The following is a 26,433-nucleotide window of genomic DNA, read 5'->3' as shown; positions in this document are numbered from 1 at the left end:
ACGTTAAACGATTCGCGATACGTCCAAAGTGAGCGCTCCGTGAGCGAGAAATGAGCGCGAGCGCGAGCGTGGGGCAAACGCGAGCTGAAAAAACGGAGCAAACGTGAGCGCGGGCAAACGTGAGCTAGCTCGCGCAGCGTTCCTCCTCACGAATGAGCGAAAAGTGAGCGCTCACGAGCGCGTGAGCGCGTGAGGAACGCAACACTGGTTTTAGCAATCATGGTGTTTTATCTTTTCAGCGCATTCATACATACTGTTGATAAGGGAAACACCACTAGATCGTCGAAGCCTATAATCAGTAGTGCTGAAAGGATATTACGGTTCTGTTCAGCAACGGAGGGGCAACCATGGGTGATCTCTCATGCTCATGCTCATGCTTTAGGTGGTTGGTGCCTTCCTCTCATTTATAGAGTGATTACACTCAACCCCCGGTGGTTGGTCACTTTTTCGTTTGACACTTTTTTAGTTTGTACCCCGTTGGTTGGTCAAAGTCAAACTAAAAAGTGACGAACTGTCACTTTTTACACGGCGCTCACGCACACTATCAAAAGAAACGTTTGGTGGTGTGTGTGAACTCCGTGTAAAAGGGGTGTCAAACTAAAAAGTGACCCCGTTTGTTTGACAACAGTTGGTGTCAAACCATCGGGGTTTGAGTGTACAATCCCCTAAAGTGTCCACATGGTTTATGGATCTCCCCTAACGTGATCGCAGCACCTAAGAGGTCCTAATAAAAATAAGTGACGAGTGAAAAAACAGACTTCCTACAGACTTTTTGTCAAGATTATACAGACACCGCCTTTCAGGAAAATGGCATCCCTCTACAAGGCTTATTTTGTGGCGATCAGACGGGACCATTTGAGGATATGTAAATTCAGACCATTTTTTAAACTGCTTGTAATTTTAGATAGGTAAGTCAGATCTTGAAAATTCTTAATCCACAAGAAAGGTCTTCTCATATGCTTTCTAAAAACATAGAACATGTGAGGGTTTCATGAAAAAAAACCACCCTTTTTACCATAATTTTAATTTAATATGAAACAGTTTTTTTAACATAACTTTTTAAATACATGATCAAACTGCATGAATTTAAGAGCGAGTCCACGAACAGGGCATACCCCTTTGTATGGGACGTCGTTTGGACCTCACCAATCTGCCTGAAATTTTCAGAGGTTGTTTGTACATATAAAACTAGCATCTGGACAAAATATGAGCACTCTAGGTCAACGGGAAGTGGGGCAAATCGGGACACAAAGTTTAAAGGTTCAAAAACGTCAAAATTTTTAAAAAGGCTATAACTTTGGCAAAATTCAATTAAATTTCAAAATTCAAAAAATGCAACAAAATGCAGGGTAGAGCATCCCGATTGGTTAAATCTAAAGGGAGTTATTGGCATTTTAGTGAAAAAATAGCATTATTTTCAAACCCAAATAAAAATGTGATCCATCCAGATATCAACTCGGTTCGACCTGCAGCTTGTAGAGGACATCTGGGACTACCATCTGAGACTGAGAACGCTTTGGGTAAGGCAGTTTAACATATTAAATAGACACTTTTACTTTTAGTGAAGTTTTTGGTTGTAAATTTTTGCTCGGGGGACCCCTTAGATCCCATTTTCTGGTGATAATTTTATCATATTCGTGTTCCTGAGACAATTTCACAATAGAAACATGCATAAAAATGTTTATTTTGATCCATTTTAACCCTTTAAAAAATGAAAGTTAAAAAAAATATGAAGCTGCTTTTTCTGGTGTCATCTAGTATCCTTGGAAACGAGCTTGATTTTCAATAAATGTGATTTATTAAAATAAATCTAAAATTCCTGGGTAAGATATTTTCTAGGTCACGGATATTTGAAAAGGACTTCTTAAGCTAAATGCATTTGCCTCATTCCGGAGTTGCAACATCACGAAATTTTACACTTTTTTTCGTAATGAAACTCAAATGATATCAAAACAATTCAAAAACTTAAATGTTATTTTAGATTCGGATTAGAAATTGAACTTTCTGCTTATAGTGACTAAAGAAAACATATTTTCCTTTGGCGCATCGGTTACTCCGAGACGTTCCAACGGAGTGAGAAATAGCGAAATTTCGACCCTTTATGGTTTCTTACAAATTGGTAAATCTAGTTTAAGTTATGATAAAGATTTTTCATTGTAAATATAGCAGCGATTTATGACTGGACCCATAAAAACACGTAGAAAAAAATTAAATGATCGACTTATCAGCCAAAACGTGTCGCTTTTTTTTGTCGCTGGAGAATGTGTCTAATGCTTTTCATTTTGAAAAACCAAGCGCCTCCATTGGATTTCCAAATTTAGAATGTTTCAATGGGGGCGCCAGGCTTCTCAGAACAATGCATTGAATACGTAAAAAAATTCTATGATGAGTTGTTTACAGATGTCTTCAAACAAAATTAAATTTCTTACAAAACAAGCGGGAAGAATTAGGGCCGTTTCCAAGTCTGGACCAGATATTGTCAAGTATTTCCCTGCCCGGTGGCGGTGCGCTGTACGCTAGGGGATCCGAGGCCGGATCTGAGCATGGAGAATTACACGGGCCATCGAGGGGTGTGGGGTAGTTCTGAAACTTATGACGGCGGAATCAACCAACTGTTAGCGCACGGCGGCTGCTTTGCGCATCGAGGTTAACCGGATGTACAAAGCGATGGAATGCTTAAGTGCGAATATATCTGCTACGCTGGGACGAATTCCGTGAATTTGGGAATCGGCTACGCTTATTAGTTGGCCTTTTCCAGCCATTAATCTCAGGTGTTTTTACGCGACAGAACGGCCGGATTCCCAAAACGAACTTTCCCCAAAATAAACAAACCCCTAGCAACGACACACACAGACACTTTTTTCAATCACGAGGTTTTTATTTGAAGGTGGGAATGGTGAAAAGCAAACGGAGTAACTCGGAGGAACATTGAGAAACTCTCGTTACTCTGGGCAAAATTGAGTAACTCTTTTGCTCACTGAAATGCCCTTGCTTGTAGTAAACAAATCCATTTTTTATATTCGTGCAGCCATCTTGAAGATGGAAACTGCAAAATGTCGTCGAACGACCAACCACTGCAAATTTCCAAACCAGACTGAAGAACTGGCCCGATCATTCAAGGATCATTCCAAGAGCGTACACACACACACACACACACACACACACACACACACACACACACACACACACACGCTTCTCTCGTTTTTATTTGCTTTTCCGACGCTCATCGCTTGCGCCCGCCGTGCATACATCGCAGCAATCGATGACTTTGTTCGTTGTCGCTCTTTCTCTCGCTTTTCATAGAGTTATCTAAGCCCGAGCTCACGCACACTAGCACCCCATTTGTTTTGCTGGCCGGTACAAAATTTAACCTCAATCTTTTTCGTGTACGTACACGCAATACATGCGCACGTAGATAACTCTATTGCCAGCCAAGTTGCCAGCGCTTCGCGTTGCGCAGACAGACAAGCTCAACCTGGTCGACGCACACATACTAGTACGGTCACTCACGCGTCGCTGTCCTATTTCGTGGCACACGAGGTTGTCCTCGTTTTGTGTGTATCGTCGTTGCATCTCACCTCACAATCGATTTCGATTCCAGCATTTTAAATGGCCAAATAGGTATTATTTCCCAAGTAACCATCCAGCACTTAAAAAAATCATAAATCAGCAATATATTGGCATTTCAGTGCTAATGAACCATTAAACAGCACATGTTAATGCTGATCAGCATTTATGAATCTGCACTGTGAAATGCTGATATATGGCTGATTAAGTGCCATAGCAAGCAACACTGTCTTGATATTTTTGTAAACTGGCAACACGATTACTATTTTGAGTGATGAGAGAAAGAGAGAGCACATCAAGCAAATTCAGCAAAACAAACCGATTGAGATACTCGCTAACTCATCGAAAGAAAATTATTTGATAATAAACAAAGTAGCAGCAAATTGTTGGTTTGATACCAAGTTTAATTCTGTGAAAAATCAATGTAAGTATGAATCGAGATAATAACACGAAATTTGTATTAAAAGGAATATATATTTTTAGGAAATGGACAAAGATCAAGCGGAAAAACCGTTCGGCTACTCCGATAACATTAGCGCCATGGAGTTTTCAAGGCTGGTTCTCGGAGAAAATTGCGCTAGAGGAAAGGAAAACACCCACGAAGTGCCTGAGATGAACGACCGTGCTAAAACCGTGTAGTCGTCGAAACTTTGGTTCCCCGGCCAGGCAGGCTGCATAGTTTTAGTTTTGATGATTGTGTTTCTTAATAAAAATCAAATTTTCTACCCAGAGAACCCGTTTTTTGTATTAGAACCACATGCGAATTTAGTTCAAGATTCTGCTCTGGTGTTTGAGTCAAATGATCACGCATAGCAATCGTTTCCCGTACAGGCCAGAGGACTAGGGCTCAGGAACCAACACCGATGACGACTTCTAACTTCTGGCATTGACTCTCAAACAGTGCAACTTCGATCAAAAATATCATCTCTCTCGTCAGCTGTGTGTCGGTAATATAATATAGATGTAAACAAATCTAAAATAGAACGTGAGCGTGTAAGGAAAAGAAGAGAGAGAGAGAGAGAGAAATTCTTTTTTCTCCTCTCTCAATTTTTTGACATTTTTCGCAGGGTTGGATAGAGACAGTAGAGGCCAGCACTTAATCAGCCGAGTAAAGTCCAAACTCGGCCATTGTTCAGCACTGAAGTAGCTATCAGTGCCGTTCTCAATGCTGATCAGCTTTTACTCGCAGCTATAAATGCGCATTTAATGCTGAACAGTGACTTAGTTTTAGTGCTGGATGGTTACTTGGGTTGTAGCATTCATTTGCCGAAGAATATTTAATTAAATCGCTGATGTAAGTTTTGCATAATATTGCCTATCCTCGACTCATTCTCTACAGTGCCCACCTCCGCAGGTTGCACAACGACTCTTGATGAAACAGTTCCGTCCACCATGTCCAAATTGCGAGCAGTTCGAACATTGCGTCACGTCACGGTGCACTGGACGATAATGTTCCCAAGTCACGATGATTGGTCAGATCTGAACTGACCATGAAGGTGTTGTACAGATGTAAATAGTCCAGATTAGTTTTATCACACAATTTACACAGAATGCATTCGAAGACACAAACACACACACACACATTTAGGGTTAGTTAATTGAATTTACTTATGAACTAAACACACAAAAATTAGCTGCATGCAAAATACCGAAGTTGCTCTACTACACGGTATCATCATCCTCGCTGATATCTCTCAGTTGGGAGAATCTGTATCTCTACCGTGTGAAGCAGAATTGGAAAAAACGTAGCCTAGCAGAAGATCAATTCGAGAACCACGACAGTACGAAATACATCTCGCAAGCACAAACGTCGCGTTCTTTGTATCAGCTCAATTCCAAAGTCCAATACACAAGTCGTGCAGTAACCAAATCGAGTTTGTTCTTAATCCGAAATCGTTCGACAATTTTAACTCAAATCGTGAAGATTCGCCGCGTAGTGATCTGTTCTCTAGTGCCGCTGAAACAAGTCCAGCGGACTGAGTGTGATCGTTAAGGTGATCGTGAAGCAACAACGACACTTTCACGGTGGAAAGTGCGAAGTGCGAGTGCCTATAGTGTACGGTAGTGAGGTGTTACCTGTCTCCGAGGTCTTCAGGTGCCACCAACGAAGGTGGGAAGCAAAACCTCCAACGTCCGGCACAAGTTCGAGCCCCGGCCCGAACATTTGGTCCTTCGAGCCGGATCGGAGGACGACGTCGAACCTGGGACCTGTAGTGCGGACGGATAGCGCTGTAGCGGTGTTGGTAAGTGGTCAATGGAACTTGACCACAAAAGGTGAGGCACTCGATCTAGTACTACTACCGTTGACGGGTTCCCACATTTGCACTAATTTGGCTGGTTGCAAATGGTGGATGAATTGCATGACAAAATCGCATGTTTGGCAAAGTGAAAGCATAAGGCAAAAGAGCATAATTCTACGAATTAGCGACAAACGCAGCTCAAATTCTACGCGCTGTGCTCTTGATTCACTGAGAGAGGCACAGAGAGCGAAAAGTGGGCAAGCAAAGCAAAAGTGGGCAAGTACTCAACGAATGCACTTACAGTGACGCAAACAAAAGTGGGCACGCCAAGTTTTGGCGGTTGGATTTAATTTCAACAAAAATCTGTCTCTGGGAGGAAACTCGAGACTTTGCGTTTGCGTGGTGGCGTTTAGCGGATTCGCGGATCGCGAAAAGGGCACACCACAGCTGGAAACACGTTTCGATTTGTGTCCCTTTCGGTCGTTTTCGTTCGCGTACGCGTAGAGTACCACGCACGCGCGACGGTAAGTGGTATTCCGCCGCAATCGTTTCGCGTTTCGTTTCGTTTGGTGAGTGAGTAGAGTGGAGTGTTGAGATGACAACCAAGGCGGATAAAAAGCTGGCTGATCTGCTGCAGAAGCGAGAGCGACTTGTGGCTACACGAGAGTTGGTTGAGAAATTTGTGGCTGCATACGATCACGAAAAGCATGTTATCCAAATACCGGTGCGACTAGAGACGTTGAACAGGACCTACAAGGAATTCCTTTCCGTGCAGTCGGAAATCGAGCAGCTGGACAAACCGGAAACCTTCAAAGCACATCTAGCGGTGCGGTGCGAATTCGAGGATGCTTTTTGTGAAGCCAAAGGTTTCCTGCTCTCCAAGGCGGATCACCACACAGCGCATGCGGATACTTCGTTGAACTCCAGCTTTACTCATTCACAAGGACCGTCAACATTCCATCACAGGCTGCCCAAGATTGATCTACCCAAGTTCAATGGAGACGAATCAAGATGGATTTCATTCCGAGACAACTTTGTTTCCATGATTCACATCAACGAGGACATCCCCGTAGTCAACAAGCTACAATACCTGCTACAATCGTTAGAGGATCCCGCCAGAAAACAATTCGAGACTGTTGAGATTCAAGCAGATAAGTACGCGCCGACCTGGGAGGAACTCTTAAAGAAGTACGACAACAAACGCTCGCTGAGAAAAACCCTATTCCGAAGACTGTACGAGTTGCCATCAATGGAAGGTGAATCAGCACAAGATTTGAACACGTTGGTTGACGACTTCCAGCGACATGTCAAAGCCCTGGAGAAGCTTGGAGAGCCGATCAACCAGTGGGATACACCGCTCGTATTTATTCTCAGCGACAAACTGGATTACGCTACCCTACGTGCTTGGGAACAGGACTCGAGCAAGAAGGAGGTGGTGACCTACGAGGAGTTGATAGAGTTCCTGAACAACCACGTTCGCATGCTGAAGTCCTTCGCAAGTGACTTGCAGCACCGTCAAACCGGCAATGTCAAGGTGGCCGGCGCTAGTCAGAAGAAATCCCAATCAGTTAAGTTCATCGCGAACGCAGCCACATCGGAAACAAGGACGTACACACCGCAGTGTCCGTCATGCTCGAAGCAGCACCTGTTATACGAATGTCCAGCATTTACTAAGCTTGCAGTGATCCAGCGTCGCGAGCTGGTCACCCAACGAAGCCTGTGCTGGAATTGCTTCCGCCAAAATCACCAAGCGCGTGCCTGCAGATCGAAGTTCTCCTGCAGGATATGCCAAGCGAAGCACCACACGCTGCTGCACGACCCAGGTGCACCGGACCACACTCAAGACGCAGCTGTGGCTTCCAATTCCACAGCTCCTCAACACAACCCGCCTACAACCATTGGAACCTTTGGATTAGCAAATTCTTCTGAAACCAGTCTTCCAATCGTAGCGAAGCAAGATACGGTTCTTTTGGAAACAGTAAACCTTCTCATCACCGATAACCACGGCAGAGAACTCCTAGTCAGAGCGCTTCTAGATTCGGCATCGATGTCCAACTTCGTCTCGAACAACCTGGCGGACTTGCTCAACATTCGCAGAAAGAACGTGGATGTCACCGTAGCTGGACTAGGAGAATCTGCCAAGAAGATCGACCAACAAATCACCACCACAGTCAAGTCGCTAACAAGCCAATTCTCCACCACCCTCGATTTCTTGATCATGAAACCGCCCATGGTCAATCTCCCAAGAAGCGCAGTAGACATCGCTCATTGGAACATGCCCGATGTCCGACTAGCCGATCCTCACTTCCACAGGCCAGGAGCGATCGACATCCTGATTGGTGGAGAATTCTACCATGAACTTCACACCGGACAACGCAAGCCAATCGGTGACGGACTTCCGTTACTTGTCGAAACTCATTTCGGATGGACAGTAACTGGCAAGATTCCCACCAAGTCCGACGGAGCGTCCACGTTGTGCTGCTTCTCCACCACCGCTCGAACTTTACTAGTAGCTCCTCAACCCATTTTGGAGCTCGAAGCTGCCAAACCAAACGCAAGCCATCCTACCAAACAAAGTTCCTCCACTCCCACTCAAACTCACAACGGAAGATACGTCGCATTTCTTCCTCGGTCGAAAAATCCGCAAGTCACCCACGGCAACTCCCGCGAGAGTGCCGCGCATCGCGTTTCTACCCACGCAAGCCGCCGTAAAAAAGTCCCATCTACGAAACCCGCCAAGAAAGCTCGCCTCAGCCACATGCGTAAGGACAACAATACCAAGCCCCACTGTTGTTTCGGATACCCGCTCGCCAGCTCGTTCATGCAAGCAGATCTACGATCGTGCTTCGGTCAAACATCTCCAGCCGTCAACGGTGCAGGAAACGAGATGATCGAACGGCAGACCGAAATGCAGCTGACCAACAAATCGCCAAAGCGCACATGCCGTGCCGTTCCGTCAAATTCGCTCACGTTCTTCAATCAACCACACCTCCGCAAGTTGGCCGAAGCTGAAAGCTGTCCGGTGCCAAGGCAGAAGAAGTTCTACAAGCAGCACGTCTACAAAGGAGAAGTATCAACCGCAGGAGAAGGCTTGCAGAAAGCCGAATTTGCAGAATCTTCAAAGATCGGTCGAGCTGTCCGAAACATGCTCAATGCGAAATTGGAATGTGAACAGGTGAGTACCGTTCCATTCGCTCCATCTCCACCCGTCCGTTCTACCGGGTCTTTTGCTGTTCCAGATGATGCACGCGAGTCAAGTCAACCACCACCAAGAGCTGCAGAAACTCCAAAGACCGGTAGAGCACTCCGAAACTGCTCGATGCGCATAAGGAATGCGAACTGGTGAGCACCGTTCCATTCACTCTAACCCAAACGTTCGGTCTACCGGGTCTTTGTTGTTTCAGATGATGCCACGTGATTCAAGCAGGTCGACTCGTCATTAATGAACCACCCACGTCCTGAATAAATGTCATCAATGGATCGTGTCATGGCGACACGAAGTCTTCCCGAACGTTGCCGAAGATAAGAAGAAAGGAGAAGAGAGTTTTGAAACAGCCACGGCTGTTTCAAGGTGGCCGGAATGGTCAGATCTGAACTGACCATGAAGGTGTTGTACAGATGTAAATAGTTCGAATTAGTTTTAGCACACAATTTACACAGAATGCATTCGAAGACACAAACACACACACACACATTTAGGGTTAGTTAATTGAATTTACTTATGAACTAAACACACAAAAATTAGCTGCATGCAAAATACCGAAGTTGCTCTACTACACGGTATCATCATCCTCGCTGATATCTCTCAGTTGGGAGAATCTGTATCTCTACCGTGTGAAGCAGAATTGGAAAAAACGTAGCCTAGCAGAAGATCAATTCGAGAACCACGACAGTACAAAATACACATCGCAAGCAGCAACGTCGCGTTCTTCTTATTCTTTATTTCCATCGCCAAAGTCCAATACACAAGTCGTGCAGTATTTAAAATCGAGTTTATTTCTGATCCGAAATCGTTCGACAATTTGAAGCCAAATCGTGAAGATTCGCCGCGTAGTGAACTGTTCTCTAGTGCCGCTGAAACAAGTCCAGCGGACTGAGTGTGATCGTTGAGGTGATCGTGAAGCAACAACGACACTTTCACGGTGGAAAGTGCGAAGTGCGAGTGCCCATAGTGTACGGTCGTGAAGTGTTACCTGTCTCCGAGGTCTTCAGGTGCCACCAACGAAGGTGGGAAGCAAAACCTCCAACGTCCGGCACAAGTTCGAGCCCCGGCCCGAACAATGATGTTGAAAATTGCCCGAACTGTTTTCAGCTCAGACGGCGTTGTCGATCCTTTCTCGATATGAACCAGGTACAGTTGATCACGATACTTGATGTCCTTGTTGTGTCTCGTCATCTTGAAGACTTCGATCACGTTCAACTTAAGAGTTTTGAGCTCTTCTTTCAGCACACTCACATCCATGTCGTACAGGCGACGGAGGACCTGTTTCATGAGCGTTTACATGGATCGTCATGGCTGTAGTATTCAATCTTTGTGTTGTTCAGGAAATCCCGAACGTAGTTGCAATCCTTTCTGGTAGGTAGCAGAATTTTGAGTCCATCACCAGATTTGATAAACCCGGTCAGCCACTTTCACACCAAATCCTATGACGATGTTTTCACAAAAATGGGTGGCAACTTTTCCCGTCGTTCGAATTCTTCCTTCTCGCTCACGTCCAGGGAGGGTAGCGAACTGGTTTCCAGACGAAATTTGAGCGTCCTTGCTCAAACTGCCTGTCTTTGCAGGTAGCGCTTTGGCATTCTTTAGCTTCTTTAAATCTGCCGATCCTGCTGGTGAGGACCGCCTGTTTTTCTTGCCGTGAGGCATTTTTTGCACTTTTTAGCACTTTTCAGGAGTACCTCACTGATTGGAGGTCCACAAAGGAATCTGGGGAAAGTTGTTCTAAGTTTCATGAAGGTTCTACATTTGAAAAATGGTAAGAATCGGATAATTAAGGTGCCTTCCACAGGTAAAAAAAAGTAAAACAGTTGCTTTTCTCCATACATTTTGACGATTTTTCCCATACAAACTATAAGCGATTGGAGGGAGGGGTTCCCGTGGTCAGAATGAGCTCAAATTTGGAATTTAGCCTAGTGATGGGTCAATCTTTGATTTCAGGGGGTAGCCCCAAAAAGCCCGGATTTGGACCACCCTAGTCTATATACTCGACAGTTTTGGGATTTGGGGACTTGTGATAAAGATATAAACTTATGAAAATTTACTGGTTTGAATCTATTTCAGCGTTCAATAAATTACAATAAATTAAATAAATAATGTCATAATGATTATTTTGAACAGATTTACAAACTACACACTAATCACAAACATCGTAGATGTTCGAGCTACAACGTGTTGCTCTTAAAGTATTCGGAAAAACCGTGTTAAATTATTCCAATTGAACCCAAATTTTGGCTGTTTAGTTTGTTTGGTTTTAAGATTATCATTGGCAGTATCGTTTTCTTCTCCACTTTCCTCGTAGTCGTCTTCTTCTTCATCATCGACAGGAGTGTTGGTAGCTTCTAAAGAATTTTAAGGAGAAACAATAACGTTAACAGATTCTTAAAAACCCTTTTATCAGTGTGCTTAAACATGATTATTTGAGAGTGTGACTTCACGTAACCTCTCATCTAAGATCAACATTGATATCACATGAAGCCGCATTCGCAAACTGCTAAAATTAAGCACGCTGAAATGGTGAATCACTGAAAATACCTTCGGTAACTTCCGGTGTCTCTTTAGAGTCTTCTTCATCATCATCATCATTTTCGTTGTCTTCATCGTCATTTTCGGCACTATCATCATCTCCTCCGGATACTAGTGATTCAACAATATCGGTTATCTCATCTGAATCATCGTCGTCCTTAACTTTATTTTTGGTTACGGTCACATTTTTACTCACAACCTCGGCTACTTGCGCTGCTGCTTGTTTCATGGGCTTCTTCTTAGCATCTTTACTAATTGGTTGGTTTGTGCCGTTTTTGGTTAAACTAGTTTTCTTCTTTTTTTGGCTAGTTGTACCCAAAAGGTCTCCTAGGAAATCCCCCTCAAGTAAACTGAATCCGGTATAACCGGGCTCTGACGACTGAATTTCCGGTTCATCTTGATCGGCTCCCTCATCGTCATCGTCATCGTCATCATCATCGTCGTCATCTGCGCAAAAAAAATGTTTAAAAGTTTCATATGTGTGTGTTCATATGGTTGATTATAGATTATTGAATTTTTGCTTTAGTTGCCTTGCCTTTAATCTGTTTTGTTCAGGTGAAACTAATGATGGAGTGTTAATTTTTAAATTAAGTTGCTACATTATAAGTAAATGTTAAATGTATCATAAAAATCATGGGCATTTTAAAATTGTTGAGCCACCCTATTGGAGGTGACGTGCGCGGATGCAACCCTGCGCACAACGGCGCCGCCGTTCAAGAGAAAAAGTGACACGTCACACACAGTTAGTTCTAAGCCAGCTTCGCAACAATAAAGACACATTTTGTTGTTACTCGCGCGTATTTTATTTCCGGCAAAGTTAACCGGATCCGTCCCTCCTTTTCGCGTTCCCTGCTGCCGTCGGTACTCTGCTAATCCGGCCAACAGGTTTTGTGCCCAGGAACGCAGCGGAAGAGGAGTTCGGTCGCGCGGAAGCTGAGGAAAAAGTTGGTGCCGGACGATTGGTGAAAAGTTCCGGCAAGATGGCGGACCAGCGCTACGCCCTTCCCAGACTGACCAGCGTAAACTACCACACTTGGAAGTTTAAAATGGAGATGTTGCTCATCAAGGAGCGGTTGTGGTCAGTAATCTCCAAGGAGAAGCCGCAAGTTCCCTCGGAGCAGTGGGTGGAGAAGGACGAAGTGGCGCGTGCGACGATTGGCCTGTGGGTGGACGACAACCAGGCTAGGCTGATAAAGACCTGCAAATCAGCGAAGGAGGCCTGGGAGAAGTTGAAGGACCACCACGACCAGCGTTCCGTTGTGTACCTCCTCAAGAAGCTGGCCCGGCTGGACCTTCCGGAGGGCGGCGAGGTGGAGGAGCACATCCAGGTGTTCAACGAGCTGGTGCAACGAGTCGAGGATGCTGGCCAGGAGATTCCGGACAAACTCCGAGTGGCGCTCATGATGGTTTCGTTGCCAGACTCGTTCGATCCGCTCGTCACGGCCATTCAGCAACGGCCTGTCGAGGAAATCACGTCGGATCTGCTGCAGGCCAGCCTGATGGCAGAGGCGGAGAAGCGGCGTGAACGTTCAAGCGCGGTTGAGGGCGGAGACAAGGCTCTACGCTCGAACGTAAACAAAGGAAAGGGCGGCAAGGGTGGCAAACAGCAGCAGCAGCAGCAGCTCTGCAATCACTGCCACCAGCCTGGCCACTTTTGGAGGAAGTGCCCCGAACGGAAGAAGGAGGAGTCGACGAACATGAAGCCAGAGTCAAGCAAGGAGGGCGAGGTCAAGGCGAAGCAAGCAGACGTTTCGGACGAACCCCTCGCTTGGATGGCCGGTCACGGAGGATCGGCAGAATGGTACGTCGACAGCGGCGCGTCGCGGCACATGACCGGCGACAAGCGGTTCTTCAAGGCGCTTCAAGAGAAGGTGAGCGTCAGCGTGACGCTCGCTGACGGAGAGAAGGCGGAAGTTCGAGGCACCGGAAGCGGAACCATCGTCGGAGTCAACGGTGAAGGAAATCCGGTCGACATCGAGCTCCACGACGTCCTCTACGTTCCCAAACTCACCAGCGGACTGATTTCGGTGAGCACACTTGCAGCGAAAGGATTCGAAGTTGTGTTCAACGGCGAACGCTGTGAAGTCCGGAACCGTGCAGGAGTAGTAGCAGCCCAAGGGACTCGCCACGGAAGCCTCTACCGATTGTGCACTCCGGACCAAGCAATGATCACAGTGCAGAGGAGCCACACTGCCAACTGCCAACACACCTGGCATCGTCGGCTCGGTCACCGTGATCAAGAGGTGGTTCAAGCGATTCCGGGGAAGTTTGCGGAAGGGATCAAGGTTGAGGACTGCGGCGTACGTACGCTCTGCAGCAGCTGCATGGAAGGGAAGATGTCTCGCACTCCGTTTCCGAAGCAGGCTGTGCACGACACGAAGGACAAGCTGGATTTGGTGCACACGGATTTGAGCGGCCCGATGGAGGAAACCCCGAGCGGAAACAGGTACTACCTGTCGCTGATCGACGACTACACCAGAATGACGTTCGTGTACCTGATCCGGAACAAGTCCGACGCTGCGGGCAAGATCGAAAACTTTGTCAAGTTCTGCAAGACCCAGATCGGAAAGACCCCGCGCATCATTCGGTCCGATGGAGGCGGCGAGTACGTCAACAAGGCGCTGCAGGAATTTCTGCGCCGAGAAGGAATCGTGAGCCAGTTCACGGCGCCGTACTCTCCGCAGCAGAACGGAGTTGCCGAGAGAAAGAACCGGTATCTCAAGGAGTCGTCTCTGTGTATGCTGCGCGATGCAGAGTTGGAGCCGAAGTACTGGGGCGAAGCCGTGCTGACGGCGACCTACATCCAGAACCGTCTACCGTCGCGGTCGATTGGGATGAGTCCGTTCGAGAAATGGTACGGGAGGAAACCCAGCCTAGAGCACATGAAGATCTTCGGGAGTGAGGCGTGGGTGCAGGTGCCCGCACAGAAAAGGAAGAAAATGGACGTGAAAGCGCGAAAACTAGTGTTTGTGGGATACTCGAACGAACACAAAGCATACCGTTTTGTCGACAAACAAAGTGAACGTGTGACGATAAGTCGTGATGTGAAGTTTGTCGAGGATTTGCGTATGCCGGACGAGAGAAAGTGCAGTGAATTCGAAAGTGAATCAGTGAAGCACGACCGTGAAGAGCAAGAAGTGTCCCCGATGGAGCCCATCGTGCGAAACGAGCTGTCTGATGATGACTCTTTCGAGGGTTACGAGTCCGCCGAGGATCTGTTCAACGGCGAAGAAGCGGTGCAAGAGGCGGCGGCGCCGGGTGACCCACCTGGACCGGGCGGGGCGGATGCTCAACCGCCAGCGCTGGAGGCCGCACCGCGAGCACCGGATACAGAGCCAGCAGGTCAAGAACAACAGCTGCGAGTGTTGCCGGACAGATCTACGCGAGGACAGCTGCCGGCCAGACTGGAGGACTACGAAGTCGGCCTGGTGGTGATGGAGCAGGACGAACCAGCGGCGAGAAAGCTGTACGTTGTCCTGAAAAGGAGGAGTGGGTTCGAGCGAACAACGCCAGCAAGAAGAAGCAGACCAAAGTGTGCCGACTGCTGAAAAGCATTTGCGGTCTCAAACAAGCGGCGCGAGTGTGGCACCGGACGATCACCGGAAAACTGTCGCGGTTGAGATTCGAGCGGTGCAATTCGGATTCGAGCATCTACAAGCAGCCAATCGGTAAGGACGGGATATTTCTACTCATTTACGTAGATTATCTCGTTGCTTGCAAGCAGGAGGAGGAGATCAACAGGATCAAGAGAGATAAGAATAGAGCGGTGCCAAAACTGGACGACGGAGGAGCCCAGGGATGAATCCGCGAGGAGGAGTGTTGAGCCACCCTATTGGAGGTGACGTGCGCGGATGCAACCCTGCGCACAACGGCGCCGCCGTTCAAGAGAAAAAGTGACACGTCACACACAGTTAGTTCTAAGCCAGCTTCGCAACAATAAAGACACATTTTGTTGTTACTCGCGCGTATTTTATTTCCGGCAAAGTTAACCGGATCCGTCCCTCCTTTTCGCGTTCCCTGCTGCCGTCGGTACTCTGCTAATCCGGCCAACAAAAATGAGGTAACATTAAAAGGTGAAGCCGTTGATCATTTACGAAGAAAAATCTAAAATGCTTTGTATCTCATAAGATTTAACGAATTTCTGCACCAAAATAAATCAGCATGTGCAGGCTGTTGTTGGGTTGTTGCCTTCTTGAAGCCATTGAACGAATTTTTTTTATCTAAGAGCAATTCCAGCTCAAATCAGGTTTTTTCTGGTGCTTTTGTACCCGACCCTCTCCGATTTCAATGACACTTTGTAGACATGTTATCCTAGGCCTATATAAGCCATTTTTGTGTATATGGAGCCAGTTGCACTCGATAATGACATTTGAGAAGGGCGTAAGGGTTTTAAATATTTTTCTATTTTGTAAATTAAATATTGCTGTATCTCGAATCCGTTGCATTGTATTAAAAAGTGGTCAAAGACAAACTTGTAGGAAATTAGACGAGCTTTTTGAAAAAAATTCACTGAAAGAAAAATACACGCCAATTCTATGAGATTTTTCAATTTTTAAGTTTAAAAGTTAAATTTCAAGGTGATGTCACAATTTTTTTTTCATTCAATTTTTTTGTGAAAATAGCCTAAAATGTGACAAAAAGACTCACGAAAAATGCAGGGTAAATGATGTTGAAAAAATAGTTTTTTTGGTAGTTTTTTGGCAATTTCTATATGATAGACTTGATTTTTCATTCTAGAAAATATGTTTACCGGAAAGCTCGTCAAATTTGCCATAAGTTTGCCTTTGACAGCTTTTCAATTTAACTCGTTTTAATATTTACGTAAGGTTATTTACTATCCAGGTTTGTACCACACTGAATAAAATATTCTATTTTCAGTTATGAGCAATGTAATTATGCTTATATCTGTAAGCCCATACATTCAATTGAAATGCTGTCAAAGACAAAATTATGGGAAACTGGACGAGCTTTCCGGTAAAAATATTTACGAGACTGAAAAATCAAGTCTGTCATATTGGATATAGGACAATGATCATGGGGAGACTTTTATGTAAAATTGTCTGGAGAATCGATTCCCACTATCAGTTTTTAAAAATGTTGACGCTTAGACCACTTAAAAAAAACAGTTTTAGTAAATGATTTTTGTATTTTTTTAGGAGAGACATACCATCCTACATTTTTCGTGAGTCTTTTTGTCACATTTTTGGCTATTTTCACAAAAATTTTGAACGAAAAAAAATCGAGACATCACCTTGAAATTTAACTTTTAAACTTAAAAATTGAAAAATCTCATAGAATTGGCGTGTAGTTTTCCTTCAGTGATTTTTTTTTTCAAAAAGCTCGTCTAATTTCCTACAAGTTTGTCTTTGACAACTTGTTAATACAATGCAACGGCTTCAAGATACAGCAATATTTAATTTACAAAATACAAAAATATGTAAAACCCTTACGCCCTTCTCAAATGTCATTATCGAGTGCAACTGGCTCCATATACACAAAACTGGCTTATATAGGCCTAGGATAACATGTCTACAAATTTTCATTGAAATCGGAGAGGGTCGGGCAAAAAAGCACCAGAAACCTGATTTGAGCTGGAATTGCTCGTAAATTAATTGTCTTCGAAATTTATATAATTTTGTGGTACAGTCATTGACGTCCTAGTTGGCAATCATTGATTAATGAAGATTTCCATAACTTCGCAAGGAATGGGATAATCGTTACCTAAAAGAATCAGCATGTGTAGTGCAGTATTCTAAACAACTTGTAGAAGGAATTTTGTCAAAATATTAATAGGGGCGCAACATTTATATCTTTGAACGAAAAATCATAGCAATTATTGGAAGTTTTCACGTTAAATTAATACGTGATAAAGTAACAGGAAAAAGTAACATTCATTTAAACTATTGTTTCTAAAAATGTTCAAATTAATGTTGCACAAATAACCTACCGTCTCCCAGACCCAGCGTTCCGAGCAGATCATCGGCATCGTCTTCCTCCTCGTCTTCATCTTCGTCGTCTTCGTCTTCACCTACATCAATGTCCTCTACCGGCGGAAGTGGTTCCGGCTCAGTTACAGAGAGACCACGTGGTCCGAATTTAAAGCACGAAACACGCAGAACTGCTTCGATTTCGTTGTCGGCGCGCAGTTCCAGACCCAAACAAGCCTTAAAATGATCATCATTACGACGGTTTATACCGTAAATACGGCCACAGAAACGATTGAATCCTCCAGGCAGGGGCATGCAGACCGGGGTTGCTTTTCGACCTGTTTGGGGTTAACAAACGTATAGTTTATTATTTCAAATTTCATGGAAATACATCTTGTCGGCGTCATTGCAGCATGCACACAATGTGTCCAGTGTTGCCAGAATCCATGATATTCAATATTATTTTTTTTAAGCAAAGGGATACTAACCAGAAATAACGCGATTTGCCAAGACACGATCTCCGAATTTGATTCCGATGGACATACGGTTACCCTCGAGGTATTGGATAGTCGCACAGCCTGGCCCTTTCATCGGAACCAGCGGCAGAGCAAAGTCACGACAACAGTTACATTCGTAGGTGGTACATTTGCAGTATCGGTTTATCGGATTTGCATCGTCTGTATTTACCACCGGTGCCTGGCTAACAGCCTCTTGTGGCACTTGGTTGATTTCTTGCAACACCTCATTGTTTTCCGAATTGGTTTCTTCGTCGGCTGCGTTCGCATTGCTGCTGGCCTCATTGCAATTAACTTCGTAGCAATTCACTATTTCACTTACGTCCGACTCATCGACGGCGGCGGATTCGGAAATGTTACCATCCACCGCATTCTCACTGTCGCTGTACTCTTCCACGTCTTGTCGCAACACAATAGGAGCCTTTTTGGAAATTTTGGTAGATTTCGCTGAAATATGATTGACCGCATTAGTGAAAACTTTCTCGTCTACCCCACGCCTATGCGTCACATACTTTCCAGCACTCTACCAGATGATATGGCGACCATGGCCAAGATTACAAGTAAATTTGCCAACTTCATGTTGAAAATTACTGAAATTATTAAGAAAATACATACATCAGTGTTTAAAACGTTTTAACAGCAGGGATCTTGCTTTATTTCAAGTAAAAATTCTAGTATGAACAGCAACATTATTTTATCTAACAAAAACTAGTTTTGTCTAACAAAATGAAAAATTACGAGCAAATAGGTGATATCTCGATTAAATTTTCAAAAGGCCCTATCTGAATAGGAAACCCATGAGGGATAGGTTGTTTTGAAAATTTAATCTAGATATGTTGTTTTAAGCCATATTTTTGAACAAAACATAGATTTTTAAAGTGAAAAGTGATCATAAGACAATTAAACTTAATTATAGCTAAGGCTACCTAATTTACGGATTTTTACCGTACGAATTTCCGACCCTCTTCGCGGTTTTTTACATGCCGGAATCCGATTTTTTTACATGCCGGATGTTTGTTCGGATTTTTTCGTGTAATACGGACCTTTGTGAAATTTAATTGCTTTTTGCTTTGGCCAACGCTTTTCAAATCAGACATTTTTTATTCAACTGTGAGTTTGATTTTAAAACCAAGATTAGAGTATAATTCAAACATTACTATCAATTCAAAAAAAATCAAATTGTTCGCTCTACAGCATTGCCTTAGCGTTCTTGATTCCGAGATTCCTACTCGAAACTAGGCGTTCGAAAGCTTTAATTGTTGAGGCAATTGGCACCCCTGGTTTCGGTATTGAGCAAACGACCTAACCTATAGGTTAAACCGAGGCCAGCATTTACTTCCCCATCCGACGGCAGGCGTGATCTGACATATCGTGCTTGCCATTTCATTAGGGCACAAAACTTTTTTATTTTTATACTATTGTTCAGAAAAGTTATGTGCCCTTTTAAAATGTTAGGCTCCAAATCTCGTCTCGAAAAATGCCACCGCGACCTTCTGGGATCACAGTTGAAACAACATAAAGATTTATGGCTCCAAGTTACGGTTTGTTTAAAAAATGTTTTAAAAAAATTGCAGGTCATAAGCTTCAAATTGAATATTTATGTCCCAAATTCCATAATTTTTCATATATATTTTTTTAATGATGGTTCTGAATTCAGTGTCCAGAAATAGTAAATTGGAATGAAAAGTTAAGGTTCTGAATTCAGTGTCCAAGAATAGTAAATTGGAATGAAAAGTTAATCACTATACAGCAATTCCCCACGAAAACAGCATGATTCGAAAAAAAAGTTCCCCGATCGGGCTCAACATTTTTCTGGGTGACATTAGGGTGACCTACGCCGTGTTAGGGTGGTCCGAAAAATGGCTATTTTCGTCGATTTTCGCAAAAATCACTTTTTTCAAAAAATCATATCTCCGCGCCATTACATCCGATTTCAGCTGTCCTAGAAGCAAAAGAAAGGTGATTAGTTTGACTATTTGGGAAAAATAGTAAGAAGTTTCGAAAATCTAGGCTAACATTTGTAAAGGTCATATAAAAACTTAAAATGCTGTTTTGAAGGTCTCGGGACCAAAGAGCCTATGTCTGAAAATATTTTTATCGGACTCCTCGGAAAATTTCACATAACATATAAAAAAATAGTGAAGTTATGTTCTCGATACTCTGAGATACGATTTTTTGAAAATAAAAACTGGATTTTTCGACGCGCCACGCGCAAAAATGGGAAAATGACGAAAAAGGGGAAAAATTGACTTTTTTCACTAAAACTGCGATAACTTTAAAATTTCAGCGATGTTAGGGTACCAAAATTTTCGTGATTAAAATTTTCGTAATTAAAACTTTTGGTACCATAACATGTATAGGTCATCGCTGAAATTTTAAAGTTATCGCAGTTTTAGTGAAAAAAGTCGATTTTTCCTTGTTTTCGTCATTTTCCCATTTTTGCGCGTGGCGCGTCGAAAAATCCAGTTTTTTTTTCAAAAAATCGTATCTTAGAGTATCGAAAACATAACTTCACCATTTTTTGATATGTTATGTGAAATTTTCCGAGGAATCCGATAAAAATATTTTCAGACATAGGCTCTTTGGTCCCGAGACCTTCGAAACAGCATTTTAAGTTTTCATATGACCTTTTCAAATGTTAAGCTAGATTTTCGAAACTTCTTACTATTTTTCCCAAATAGCCAAACTAATCACCTTTCTTTTGCGTCTAGGACAGCTAAAATCGGATGAAATGGCGCGGAGATATGATTTTTTGAAAAAAGTTATTTTTGCGAAAATCGACGAAAATAGTCATTTTTCGGAACACCCTAACACGGCGTAGGTCACCCTAATGGCCAAACAAAAAAATACGGGTCTAATTATTTCGGCCAAGGATCCCCCAGAAAAATTTTGAGCCCGATCGGGGAACTTTTTTTTCGAATCATGCTGTTTTCGTGGGGAATTGCTGTATATGTAAAACGCTTCTACAAACAACACAAAGAAAACCGTTTTCTGGTTGATTTATTCTAAATCAAGATTTGAATGATTTTATAAAACAAAAATGACCGCCAAATTGGGCCGATTGGGAATAATGCCTCTCAGAGCCTATCTTTATACCCACACCATGCATCAACACATCAAATATCGGCTAAGGCTCTGAAAGACATCATTCCCAAGGCCATTTTTGTTCTAGAAAATCATTCAAATCTTGATTCAGAATGTATCAACCAAAAAACGGGCACAAGATTCTCTATAATTACTCTTAGCTTTAAGAACAATGTAATTACAAAAGCCGGCTCGGTCCTAATCAGGTCCCAATACCGAAAAGGACCTAATAAAAATAATTTTATGAAAAAAATCAAAAAACGGATTTCTTTGTAGAAGCGTTTTACATATAGTGATTAATTTTTCATTTCAATTTACTATTCTTGGACCCTGATTTCAGAACCATCATTGACAGTCATTGCCCCAAGAGTGAGAGACTCCATCAACGACCCTAAATTTGATATAAAAAATAGGTTTCCTGTATTGGACTATCGGATCAGCGTCCACTATAGGAAAAGGAAGTCCAGAATAGGCAAAGGAGTTTTTATTTCAATTGGCTAAAAGAAAGTAATTGATAAAATAAAACATTCAAAACTGGTCAAAAAAGTTCAGATTGTATGGTTCTGTACGATGGGTTATAAAAAGGTGCTTAAAATTTTAAAACTTGTGTAAAACGCTCGTCGGCTCTTCTAGGGTGTCCACTAATAGTTAAAACACCCGATGTAAACTTCTGTAAAGTAAAACAGCCGACTCCAACAACTCCAATTCCCAGGAGTGGTAAGGAGGGGCCTGAGCAGAATAGCTTAGGAATCACTGACTTAAATGGTAATGATTTAATTTATAAAACTGAACAAAAAAACAAATTTTACAAAAGCTTTCGGATCAATATTGAACAGGCAAAACATATTTACTTATTGTTGCAGAATATTGCTAATACAGTCCAGACTTGACTGTCCGAAGATCTTGGGAAAATATAAAAAAAGAAAATGGAATCACGAGATGTTTGCTACTGTTGTCTTTTTTTGTCCATTTAGCTCAAATTTGACTCCAAAAATGCTCTACTGCAGGGGTACCCAACCTTTTGGCCCTGCGGGTCAGATCTGACTTTTCCGAAGCAGTGGTGGGCCGGAACTAATGTTGGTAAAAGTTTAAATAATAAAACTTTTTTTTCATAACATTTACTTTATTATTAAGACATGAATGCCACAAAAGTGGTAAAATGTTTATAATAAAAAAAATATTTTATTAGGTTGTTTCAAGTGAACAAATGCATACACTAGGGTTGCAAATAAGATTTTTGCAATTCCGTCGTGAAACTACTTACTTTTCCTGTCATTCTTGAACGACGAAATAGCCTACTTTTCTGTACCAAAAATAACAGAATCGAATAGCAACACTTTTCAAAATAAATGCTGAAAAGTTCTACTTTTCAGCACTGAAATGGGTGCTGAAAAGTTGAACTTTTCAGCACTTGTTTCGAAAAGTAACACTTTTCAACATTTTTTTTATTTAATCGATTTATTGACAAAATACATGAAAATTTGACTTAAAATTTCACTCAACGGTTGTTTTTCGGAATTGCAAAAAATGTTGTATGGAACTCGTTGCAAAACTTGATTTTTTCAGCACTCTTCGTATTTATCCAACTCGGTGAACCTCGTTGGATAAATGTACGACTCGTGCTGAAAAAATCCTCTTTTTGCAACTTGTTGCATAAACTACTATTATATATCTTGATTTTAAGAAAGTAAAACAAAGATAACTATCAAAGATGTGTTTAAGGGAGCACAGCAACGAAGGAAGTTGTTGTCTTCTTATACCAAAATTGTCAAACTTACGAACCCAATCCTGCAACTACGGGACTGTAAAATTAATGAAACATTGCTGTAAATTACTTGGTGGACAGTACTTTAGGGGATGAATAAAAAAAATATTTCGATGGTATCCGTATAGTTTTGAAGATACTAAAATGTCTGTAACAAAAATCTGGGTGCAAAAGCTCTGGTTGATGTGCACCGTTAATTAATTTACTTTTATTTAGTTTTGGTTTAAATTGTATTGTAATTGTTTTTTTTTCAATTGAAATTAAATACCCTGATATCATTAACTAAATAAACATTCAAGTTTCGCCCTTGCAAGTTTTTTACAAGTTTGAAAAATCAATTAGACAAGATAACATTTATTGAAACGAAATTTAGATTCAAATTTTCTTTACGAAAAAAACATTTTTGCGAAGTTGTGCACCTTTATGCAAATATTTTACAAAACAATTCAAAATGATTTTAAAGAGACGAAATTTAAAAAAAAAAGTGTAGAAAAATATGTATATCTGATAGTAATTAATTCGTCATTCTTAAAATATCTTAGAATTATTGAAGATTGTGAAAAAAATATTGAGCTTTCTGATTTTTTGACTAATTTTGAAGTGTTTTTTTTAATATTTCAAAAATATTTGTAGAGATCTTTATTTTCGATATGATTGATTTGCTCTTTTTAAGCTTCTCCAGCTAAACCTTATCATTGTAAGTCATTCTGATAATAATACACTCAACCCCCGTGGTTGGTCACTTTTTCGTTTGACACTTTTTTAGTTTGGTTGGTCAAAGTCAAACTAAAAAGTGACAAACTGTCACTTTTTACACGGCACTCACGCACACTATCAAAACAAACGATTGGTAGTGTGTGTGAACTCCATGTAAAAGGGGTGTCAAACTAAAAAGTGACCCCGTTCGTTTGACAACAGTTGGTGTCAAAACATCGGGTTTGAGTGTATATTATTTTTGCTCACTCATTTATGAAAAATCATTTTTTATCAAAATTCTCACAAATGGGCACAAACCTTTCAATTAGAAATAAAAACAGCAAAAACTTTAAGAAATGTTACTTCAGTGTCTATTAGCAATCTTTGCACATTTTTCATCTTTAGTAATTGATTCTGAAAATATTAATATAGAAATGATAAAAATTAAATTCAAACATAAAAAATGTTCAAAAAAAAACCTTCCATCGGATGAGGAAGTAAAATGTCGGTCCCGGCCTTGGTTGTTAGGCCGTTAGGTCATTCCAGGTGTAGGAGTCGTCTCCATGCCATAAGTACAAACAACACACCAAACCAAGCCTACTCCGGTGGAATCGCTGGCGGCGGTTGGACTCGCAATCCAAAGGTCGTCAGTCAAACACTGGGGTGGAAGGTTCCTTGGAGTAGAAAGAGGTTTTGGTGCTCTCCCCATTCAAGCCTTCGGACTCCTAGGTTTGAGCAGAAACTTGCAATAGAGACCACAATAGACCCGGGGGTCGTTGATGTGGATGGTGTAATGTGTAATAAAATCATTTAAAAAGGAATCAAAGGCAAACTCCAAACAAAACCTTGAAATAGCAACATTTTTTAACAAAAGCAAAAATAAAATTAATAAATGAAATGATATCTGAAAATTTGATATTGAGATAATTTTTTAAATTTTGACACTCAATTAATTTATTGCGTATTTCATGAATAGCCTTTAGGGCCAGTCATAGAACAATTTTGAAACGCCGCTGCGGGCCGGATAAAATGGCTTCGCGGGCCGTACGTTGGGCAGCCCTGCTCTACTGTAAAAAATAAAGCAGTGTTTCTCAACCAAAGGGGAGTTCTTAAATTCTTGGGAAGGAATGAGGTATGATATGTAGATGAAGTTATCGCATCAAGGGATTATTATCAGGAAAAAAATGACTAAGTTGGAAAGTTTTATTTAAAAAGAAGAAAATGAAGAAGCTAGTCCGTCCCACATGTAATTTCATCAATTTTGAGGTAATGATGCAGTTTGGTTCGAAATCATGTAAACTATCAGAAAAAACCCAAAAAAAATTGTACTTTGTTCTAGAAAACCGGAGAAAATCCACTTTTTCGTGAAATTCTGACTCGTAGCCTTATGGGCGGGACAAATTTGACATGCGTTTTTCTCGGCTTGCTGTTTTTACATATGGGACGGACTCGATTAGAGCGGCAGTTAACAGCTATTAGGAAATTACCATCTCCAGAAAATGTATATTTTGAAGGCTTTCATTATTAACTAATGAAAGATTAAAAATGCATTGAACTGAAATCTAATAATGAAAAAAATGTCCCCAAAAGAATTATCTCCTTATCAGCGTCTTCAAATTAGCGTGATTTATCTGACCATGCCCAGACAATCCCTAACAGCATTTTTCAGATATAATTGTCTACAGCTCACGTTCGACCGCGCTTAACCCATTTAGCTCGAGCACCATCGCCGATCGTCGAGAGATGTAACGGTACCAACGAAAGGGTAAACATTCGGCTGTGCTACTTAATATCTTTTCAATTGAATCCATTCCAATATAGTCAAAATAAATGTCGAAAGAGGGTTGAAGGGACTAATAAAAATTGGGCAGATAATTAGCTCTTTTTTGTTGTTGCAAAAAAGCTTTTTAAATGGTTCCAAAATCTCACTTAATCATTGATTTCCGCTACCGATGAATTCAAAGTCGACAGCATATCACACACAGAAGACTGTAGAAAGTTGTGATGGTTTTGATTTTTATTTCAAATAAATATACCGTCTTCTAATTTATCGTTTTCGATTCCGTTCATTTGGTTATCGAACGTGAAAGTGAAATTTTTCGTGCCTATTAGCGCGCTCGAAGCAAGGAATTTAAATAAACTTTTGCGAAGATGAACCGCCCGCCATCGTGGTCGTCGACATCGTCATCGCTTTTTCTTCGGGACAATATGGTAATTTTGTGCTACATTCCAAAGCGGTTGGCGCATTTTTATGTGTTACAGTGAATAGTATGCAAATTATTTTTTAAAACGCGATAAATAAAAAAATGTGCGTTTCTGGAACCGTGTTTTAAGCGATTATGATCTGGAAGAATTAACGTAACCAAGAAACGCAACAGTACCACACAACAGGAATAACGGTTTCTTTTCGCAAAGCTACCGTTTTCTTTCGCTCTTCCCAACAGATTTTAGACTCAAGTTGGATGCGCCGAATATAAGTGACTAGCGTGCTGCTTTCTTCAACGGTTATGATATTGTGGGGAAATCCGAACAAAAGCACAAAGATATTTAGCAAACTGTCCTCATTAGCAATACAAAAAAAACTCAAACATTTAGGTAATGAATACTGGTGACACATTTCATTCGATTATGCTGTTGAATTTATCAGAGTCTGATCACTGAGATATCACTAAATATAAAAAAAATCAAAAGCTTCACTAATCAAACCGAATCACTGAATCAATCACCAATGCTGTAACTTTTTTTCAATTTCACAGTTATCCAACCTTGAGCATATGTTGTTGGTGATCACACCAATCCAGAAGCACAAACACTTTTCTTCACAACACTGATGATGATTTTCAATGAACAACCTTCTCCTGTGGTTTCCCGATCGCAACTGGATTCACTGAGCCAG

The 26,433-nt window shown here is 42.0% G+C and overlaps 2 protein-coding genes and 2 long non-coding RNA genes across 5 annotated transcripts in view; 3 read left to right on the top strand and 1 right to left on the bottom strand.

The window, feature by feature from the left end:
- The first annotated feature begins 664 nt into the window (after positions 1–664).
- On the top strand, positions 665–26,430 carry LOC128092407 (uncharacterized). Its single transcript, XR_008211739.1, has 3 exons — positions 665–908; positions 1,449–1,520; positions 26,294–26,430. It is a non-coding gene; the product is annotated as an uncharacterized LOC128092407 (long non-coding RNA).
- LOC120424950 (uncharacterized) lies at positions 3,637–4,301 on the top strand. Its single transcript, XR_005606446.2, has 2 exons — positions 3,637–3,991; positions 4,051–4,301. It is a non-coding gene; the product is annotated as an uncharacterized LOC120424950 (long non-coding RNA).
- On the top strand, positions 5,405–9,734 carry LOC120424952 (uncharacterized). Its single transcript, XM_039589264.2, has 2 exons — positions 5,405–9,103; positions 9,212–9,734. Exons 1-2 carry the CDS (start codon positions 6,403–6,405, stop codon positions 9,223–9,225), a joined length of 2,715 nt encoding a protein of 904 aa, XP_039445198.1. The 5' UTR covers positions 5,405–6,402; the 3' UTR covers positions 9,226–9,734.
- The window catches only part of LOC120424935 (uncharacterized), a 211,274-nt gene continuing 195,905 nt past the window's right edge, over positions 11,065–26,433 (bottom strand). Inside the window, exons 1-6 of one of the 2 annotated variants that reach the window (XM_039589236.2) lie at positions 26,303–26,433; positions 18,505–18,582; positions 17,966–18,439; positions 17,498–17,815; positions 11,560–11,997; positions 11,065–11,366 (exon numbers count right to left, since the gene is read on the bottom strand). In XM_039589236.2, the coding sequence (XP_039445170.1) occupies positions 11,206–11,366; positions 11,560–11,997; positions 17,498–17,815; positions 17,966–18,439; positions 18,505–18,571 (1,458 nt within the window). In that variant the 5' untranslated portion in view covers positions 18,572–18,582; positions 26,303–26,433 and the 3' untranslated portion in view covers positions 11,065–11,205. The remainder of the gene's footprint in view (positions 11,367–11,559; positions 11,998–17,497; positions 17,816–17,965; positions 18,440–18,504; positions 18,583–26,302) is intronic. The other variant, XM_052706163.1, reaches the window with a different exon arrangement.

The sequence above is a fragment of the Culex pipiens genome, chromosome 1, assembly GCF_016801865.2.
Source record: "Culex pipiens pallens isolate TS chromosome 1, TS_CPP_V2, whole genome shotgun sequence".
Taxonomy (NCBI): domain Eukaryota; kingdom Metazoa; phylum Arthropoda; class Insecta; order Diptera; family Culicidae; genus Culex; species Culex pipiens.
The sequence above is the reverse complement of the archived record's forward strand: the minus strand, read 5'-3'. Positions and strand labels throughout refer to the sequence as shown.